Source organism: Diadema setosum, chromosome 21 (assembly GCF_964275005.1).
Source record: "Diadema setosum chromosome 21, eeDiaSeto1, whole genome shotgun sequence".
In the NCBI taxonomy this organism is placed as follows: Eukaryota; Metazoa; Echinodermata; class Echinoidea; order Diadematoida; family Diadematidae; genus Diadema; species Diadema setosum.
The window spans coordinates 8,084,927-8,092,705 of record NC_092705.1 but is presented as its reverse complement, the minus strand read 5'-3'; the positions used below and the strand labels follow the sequence as shown (position 1 = coordinate 8,092,705).

Below are 7,779 nucleotides of genomic sequence, written 5' to 3'. Positions count from 1 at the left end.
CCAAGGTTTGAAAGGTTTTGATGTACACAGTTACATTGATAGAGTTAGCTATTTATAAACATTTTCTTTTTCAATCAGAGTTGAAGAGGTAAGATATTGTTGACCTAAATGATAACAATATTGACCTCCACCTCTTACGTGCCATGAACATGAAGTCATCATCACTACAGACTAGCGAGAACAATAGTTTATTGAAAAACATATCAATGTCAGACGAGCTCTCATAAGAGTGGCTTTGCACGATTTGCGCACGACATGGCTAAACTCACACGTGGGGAGAGCAAGCAACACATTAAGACATATTTATTCTCGTCACTGTCTACACGCTTTCTGTACCACACAGTTCTCCTAAGCAGTGTTATTGATAGCCGAAGTCAGGATTAGACGTGTTTGATAAGCCTTCGAACGTATACCTTGTTATACATGTAGCAAACAGTTTGCTTTACTGGGAGGCATTAATTAGCCGTCGTGACAAATCGCTGTACGTTGCTGACGACGCCATGAAGCTGCTAGTCTGTTTCCTAGTCGGGCTGTGCCTGGGCAACTTGTTGTACGTTCCCATGCCAGCCGATATGACGTCACACTTTGAGTTTTATTGGAAGACTGTTGGTTTTCACTGCGCAACGTATGTGGTAAGTGCAAACCATCATAATGTATTTCGGCATTGAGGGTGTGAATGGCGCACAATAGGGAGGTAGTACTGATTGCCATAATAGTGCTTTAAGTTTCGTTTTTATTTCTCTCAAAGATAGTAGAGACAACTCTTCAAGCATGCATGCAAGCAACGAGTATTGTCAGGGTCGAAGGTTAATTAATATTAAGAGCACATTTTTTTCCTCTTATATCTCTGATCCGTTGGCTGCAAAGGACGTGATATCGATTGCAAGATATCAATCCTGAAAATGCAGTTTCCACGAGTAGCTCCTTGTCATTCGAATGCCTCACCACTGATAAGTGATTGTATGACGTTCATACGATGCCTGACATTGACTTTGGCATCATGACATTGAGTATTAATGATCGCTTAGTATCCATTTGATGACTGTGGTATGAATTGAGTTCGGATGAGTTGAGTTGTATCGTATGAAAGAAATAAATAGGTACGCAACTCGCACGTATAACGCTAGCAATGTGTATATCTTAACAATCATAACACCATGGAACTACAAAGGAAACAAGCGAATAGATGTGTACATAAAGGTTACACTGTAAAAACATCGGTGTTAGATTTAACACCACAGGTGTTAAATCTAACACCGATCAAACTTCAATAAAGGACCACACCCACAGGTGTTAAAAATGCACTGTGATGGTGTTGAAAAGTGTTCACCTGACACTTCGTGGTGTTAATTTGACACTGTACTGGTGTTAATTCAAAAATGACACCACATGGTGTTGATTTGATATTTGCTGGTGTTAATATCAATGGTTTAACACCCGTCCAGCTTCAATAAGGGACCACACCAGCTGGTGTTACTTTGGTGTAAATTTATTTTCACATTTTTTCAAAAATCTAGTATTTCAATGTAAAATTCTTGATCGTCCTGTTTAAATTAAAAATCAACAAGAAGTGCAGTTACTAAGAAACTCTTCAAAAAACAGTTTAAAATTTGGAAATGACACCCGTAGGTGTTAATTTAACACCATAAATGAGCACCGAAAATTTAACACCAGCTCGGTGTTCACTATTTAACACCGGACTTTTTGCAGTGTAGGTAGAACAACTGAATAGAAACCGGAGATGCACGTACTCAACCTTCAGATAATAGGGCACTTTGAGTGAAGCGCATGGCTCATTTAAATTTGGGTTTACAAAAATGCTATCGCTCAGTGTAACTTCAAACAGTATTTAGTAAATTATATTAAACGTACATGAATTATAGTGACAACTGCTAAAGTCGTTTCTGACAGCGGAAACCCACTCGCAGAGACTTCCTGCAATCCTTCAGAAAATATTATTCGTCGTTGTCCCAAGTTGCCCAGTAATCACCAAGTTCAAAGGTCAATTATTCCGCTTCATCCTACCGAAGTGCAAGATAATGATCTGCAATCGAACAGTAATCAGCACAATCATTCATTGACAAAGACTCACGAACTAAACCTGCACCAGTGAGTCATTGACAGGAAGGCCATATGCACTGGGTGGAATTTAGGTTTGTCGTGGCTGTAGGTATCATAGTGAAAATTATATCTTGTGTAACTGCGATAAACTGTCGCCTCACTTTCAGCTGTGTATCTGTCTATAATGTAAACGAATGTTATTGCACTTGCAAGTCACGTCATGTTCGGAATCTCCCATGCTCACTTTTTCTTCTCTCATCCGCGTCTTCATTTTTTTTTTTTCTTAATTCTTCTCCTCTTTCTCCTCTTCCTTCCCTCCTCCTCCTCCTTCTTTAGATGTATTTGAAGTCCATCTTTCTGGGTGGGTCCAAGATTGACTTTTCAGTTCTCCAGTTTGGACTGAATGCACTGACGACTGCGTGGAAGTTGAACGAGGGTCAGTCCCCGGGGTCAAAGGTCACAGTTGAGGACACGACCATTGCTGGGGTGAGGGTGCTCTTCTACCAGCAAAAGGAGGGACAATCTGCAAACAGGCCTGCTTTCATATTTTTCCACGGAGGAGGGCTCACCATCGGCAGCGTGGGTAAGAATATTGACATAATAATATGACTACACTTTTTTTTGATAGTTTGGTCACCTTCATCCCTCTTTCAAAAGATTAATGTTATTTTTCATTGTACAATGCACACTCCTCTGATTAACTTCTTAAACGGTTAGCATTTTTTTTCTCAATAATATCTTCTGGACGCATGCATTTCCTTTTCCTTATACAGTGAGCGCGGGGGACGGCCTATATACCCAAGCACCACGTATCTTGAACAAATACTCTGATTTCAACTATTGTAAGGTTGATGCGAAGCGTGCAAAATTTCAGCCTAATCTGATGATTCCTTCATTGTGCACGGTTGCTATGGAGTTTTATGTCCTTTTTTGTCGCATTCATTGTACAGAGGACAGAATGGTAATGTTAAACAATTAAGCAGACCTCGGGGTACTTAGCCTCGTTTCTCAGTTAACACTTTTAAACAATGTGTTCTTTCTGTCCATTATTTAGTTAGGTTAGGAAAGTCAATTTGTATTCAGTTATACTTATGTTTCTTTTAAGCTTAGAGTCTACTCTTTGAAAATCTGTCCTATATCTGGCTACAATTAAGCAGACCTCGGGGTACTTAGCCTCGTTTCTCAGTAAACATTTTTAAACAATGTGTTCTTTCTGTCCATTATTTAGTTAGGTTAGGAAAGTCCATTTGTAATGAGTTATACTTATGTTTCTTTTAAGCTTAGAGTCTACTCTTTGAAAATCTGTCCTATGTCTGGCTACGTTTTGGTGTTTTTTTTTTGTTTGTTTGTTATGTTACCTAGATATGCAGTCACACTGATATGCACGTGCCCTGTGGTTAACTTGTTTTGCAGTTTCGTATAAAAAGATAAACCATTGTATAACTACGTCAAGTGTGAACTTGGCGATGCCACACACACACTCACACACACACACACACACACACACACACACACACACACAAAGAATACCAAAAATTAAGATACCGTGATTGACATGAATAACATGTTTTTGTACTATCACTTCTTTATTTCCTTTTGAAAATACAGACATCTATGAACTTGCAACACGAGAGACAGCCGAGTCCCTAAATGACGCAATTCTACTCTCTGTCGAGTGAGTATCTTTTATCTTTCCATTATTTTGATAACGAGTGTAAAAAGAAAAAAAAAAACAAGCAATCAAGCTGACAAAGGTCAACAAAATCATCAAATCAGAGGTGGTTTCTTCGTTTTCAAGATTGGGCTGAGATCTGGAGCAGGAAGAGCACATCAAGATTTGGAATGACGAGTTATTTAATGTAATCGTCACACTATTTGTCAGAGACAAGAAAGATATTTCGAGGGTTTAAAGGAAACTGGTAAAGCAAATATGACTGCAAATCAATGAATAAAAATCCAATGACTCTGGTGACTCAATCTAACATCTGATGTAGCAGCCTACATCTTAAATTAAGTAATCAATATAAAAGTTAGTCGTGCACGGCAGCGAATTAATAATAGTAAACAGTCGGGCAGTGTGCGCCTTCTTCGAAGTCGCGAAGATTTATAAAAACACGAATAATTCATTCTGTTCATAATTTTTCGGAACGAGAATGCAGTGAACAATAAAGATCTATGAAAATTGGAATAGGAGAAGCGCATGGAGTAAAATTTGACAATTCTATACCCCATGACTTTTCTCCTACAGACATTGCCCATTATCTAATGTTATTCGTAGATACCCTTGATGTCAACGATATTGCAAGATGCTATACAATTATTCGATTTGTTTTACTGTATTCAAGGTCTCTAAAAGTACGTGCCTTATCGCTATGTTAAAAAATTACGTTAACGATTAGGCTTCACGTACTCTACTATCCTCCCCTCTATCTACCGCTTGCATATGTAGTTGCGGTATTACACTCTAAAAACACAAATGTTGAATTAGCATTTAAAAGGGCCGAGGAGTGACAACATTTTCAGAGTGTTGGTTTTCCTGCTAGATTCAACATTTAAATGTTATCTTAAAAGTTGGATGCAACACTTCAAAAAATGCTGTCACTCCTCGGCCCTTTTAAATGTTGATTCAACATTTGCGTTTTTAGAGTGTACCACCGGAAAATGAAAATCATCAGAGTGATTTAATATCGTTTTGGTATTTAGTGATATCAGTAAAACAGTTCAAACTTGCTCGGGTGACTGTGCATAGGAATGCTTTAAATATTGTCTTATTTGATAGTCTCAACTTTTTTTTTCTTTAAACCCAGTTATCGTCTAGCGCCCGAGCATCCGTTCCCAGCGGCATACGACGACGGAGTCGCCGTTGCGAAATGGGTACTATCCCACCCTGAGGACTTTGGCGTAGATCCAGCCCGGGTCGCAGTAGGGGGAGACAGTGCCGGTGGCTACCTCGCAGCAGCCGTATCTCAGGCCATTTATGATGATCCAGCCCTCCCCAACATCAAACTACAAATTCTTCTGTTTCCATGGCTACAGCATTTTGATTTTCATACACCATCTTACCAAAAGAATCGCCACTTTTTCGGCACCAAAACTTGGATACCCAATTACATAACGGGCTACACTTTCAGCGCCTACTACAATGGAGTCCTCAACGATACACTGGTCCCGAGGATGATGGCGAACAATCACACGTCTGCCTCTTTCAAGAATTCACCCATCTATAGGAGGACCTTCGACCACGCCCTGATCCCCGAGGAATTTCGGGACCGTGCATATTACACGCCACCTCCCAGGAACGATTTTGGAGACGATGCCTTATGGAGTGAACTAAGCTCAACACTCATGGATACGCGTTTCTCTCCAATTCTTCGGGCTAATATGACCAGCCTACCAGCAGCCTACATCGCCACGTGCGGCTACGATCCCCTGCGGGATGACGGGATCTTCTTTTACCGGCGACTCCAGGCGGACAATGTGCCCGCAGAGTGGGTAAACTACGAAGACGCTTTCCATGGGGTTGACTGGTTCGGTCCCATGCCTTCGCCGACCGGTACGCGCCTCAGAGAAGGATTCATTCACTACCTAAACACGCACTTATGAGGGAGAATAGAAAGATACCATTCTTTCATTCATTCATTTATTCACTCATTCATTCATACATTCATTCATTCACTTATTCATTCATTCATTCATTCATTCATTCATTCATTCATTCATTCATTCATTCATTCATTCATTCATTCGTTCGTTCGTTCTATGTCATTCGTTAGGTAAAAATAGCAAAATAACAAGCTTCCTTATATACACAAAACATGTTTGTACAGATATGTCAGTTTGAAATGTTATGATATTGAGTAAATTCTGAAATACTCTTTTTTATCACGTTGGGCTATAATCATGCATTGATAAATGTACATTATACTCACTTAACGCGATTTACAAAGTTTCGTGAAAGTTAGAATGTAATAAAACACTCCAAAAGAAATTGATACGTAAGTTCCTATCGTTTTTAGAGTGGAGTTCGAAGGACGATTTTTTTTATTGCCATTATCTCTTCCGAAGTGGTTGAATACCAGTTGTAAAAAGGCACAAGAACAGCAGGTAGATATTGAAATGACACAAAGAGGTAAAGCCCGCGGTATCTTTGAGAACGAAAGTACAATGTTAACAAGAAAGACTTGTTTTAAAGGACTTTATACAAATGCGAATGCAAGCATCAGAAATGTGTGAAGTTGATAAGGGTATCACTGCAATAAAACAACTATTTCATGACTTCCTGTACTGTGTATGTGTATAGTTAGATATTATTATATTTCATTTATTGTAAAAAAAATAGTAGTGGTGTATAATTATGCAACATCCATCCATGACAATGTCAAGTAACACACACACACACACACACACACACACACACACACACACACACACAAATATATGTGACCATGCATCACAAAACCAACAAAAAGTCGCCAGACATTGATTTTTAGTTAAGGGCAGATTCTGAAAGAGCAGACTCTAAGCTTTAAAATGATGTATAACTCAATTCAAATGGACTTCCCTAACCTATAAATACTGGAAAGAAAGCACACACTCTGGAAAAGTGTGAACCGAGAAAAGAGGCTCTGAAGTACAGGGTCTATTCAAGCGCTTTAATAATCTTATACCAAGCCATGCTATAGCTGTGTGATGAGAGGGACAAAACACAGGATGTAAACAACCGGAGCAACAACAATGAAGGAATTATCAGGGAAGCTGAAATTAGACATGCTCTTTGAAAGCATTGTGTCCATAATTAATGCCAACTTTCAAAGTAGTAGCATTATCCTTTTAAAAGTTATTAGACTTGAAAGTGAAGAGTATGCAAAGGATTTCAAGAAATGAAAGGAGGACCTCCAAGACATAGCTGATCATTCTACTCTCCCCCCCCCCCAAAAAAAAAGGGTTGTAGAAAAACTGCTAATAACACACTTTCCTTTTCGTGTTATGATCCCAAACTTAAGAATAACGTAGAAGGATAGCTCTTTCAGAAAATATGAAAAACTCAAGATTGACTCGGTTCACCCATTGCACCTTTTTTGAGTCCTCATGTAAAACAAAGGGGTGCGACTTTTTGTTCGTTTTGTGATGCACGGTCACATATATACAGTATATATGTATTATATGTATATATATATATATATATAGACGATGAAGACAAACAAGTTGACATAATGCATTATGTATATATATATATATATATATATATATATATATATATATATATATATATATATGTATATATAAATATATATTAATATATAAATGCATACATATATTATATACAAATATTGTGTTGGTATGTGCACGTGAGTGTGTGTACATATACGTGTGTGTGTGTAATAAATTCTTTTTTTAGACATACCCCCACATAGTTCTGTTTTCTCTAGTTTCCCACACACATCATATTCTTTCTAAACATGAGTATGCCATACTCCATTCAATGAACCCTGTGACTCTAGTATAAAGAGCAACATTCAGTATACATGTGATTTTTATTAAATCAAATTGATAGGCCTAGTGATGACTGATCTGTATGCCAAGAACGTAATTTGTAGTAACACCTAATGGTACAAGAAACAAAATGTATGTCCTTTTATCATATACAAATATTATGTAATCTAAGCAGCGTTGCGGTATACTAATATACACACACATGCGTATAGAAGTACAGTGTCA

The 7,779-nt window shown here is 38.2% G+C and overlaps 1 protein-coding gene across 1 annotated transcript; it reads left to right on the top strand.

Moving 5' to 3' along the window:
• Positions 1 to 310: 310 nt before the first annotated feature.
• On the top strand, positions 311 to 6,327 carry LOC140244626 (arylacetamide deacetylase-like). Its single transcript, XM_072324246.1, has 4 exons — positions 311 to 632; positions 2,398 to 2,644; positions 3,670 to 3,736; positions 4,869 to 6,327. Exons 1-4 carry the CDS (start codon positions 501 to 503, stop codon positions 5,662 to 5,664), a joined length of 1,242 nt encoding a protein of 413 aa, XP_072180347.1. The 5' UTR covers positions 311 to 500; the 3' UTR covers positions 5,665 to 6,327.
• Positions 6,328 to 7,779: the final 1,452 nt, after the last annotated feature.

Coding starts and splice junctions, on each gene's coding strand:
- LOC140244626 (XM_072324246.1), top strand. CDS start 501: ATGAAGCTGCTAGTCTGTTTCCTAGTCGGGCTGTGCCTGGGCAACTTG. Junction 2,645..3,669: donor GCTCACCATCGGCAGCGTGG/GTAAGAATATTG, acceptor TTGAAAATACAG/ACATCTATGAACTTGCAACA. Junction 3,737..4,868: donor GCAATTCTACTCTCTGTCGA/GTGAGTATCTTT, acceptor CTTTAAACCCAG/TTATCGTCTAGCGCCCGAGC.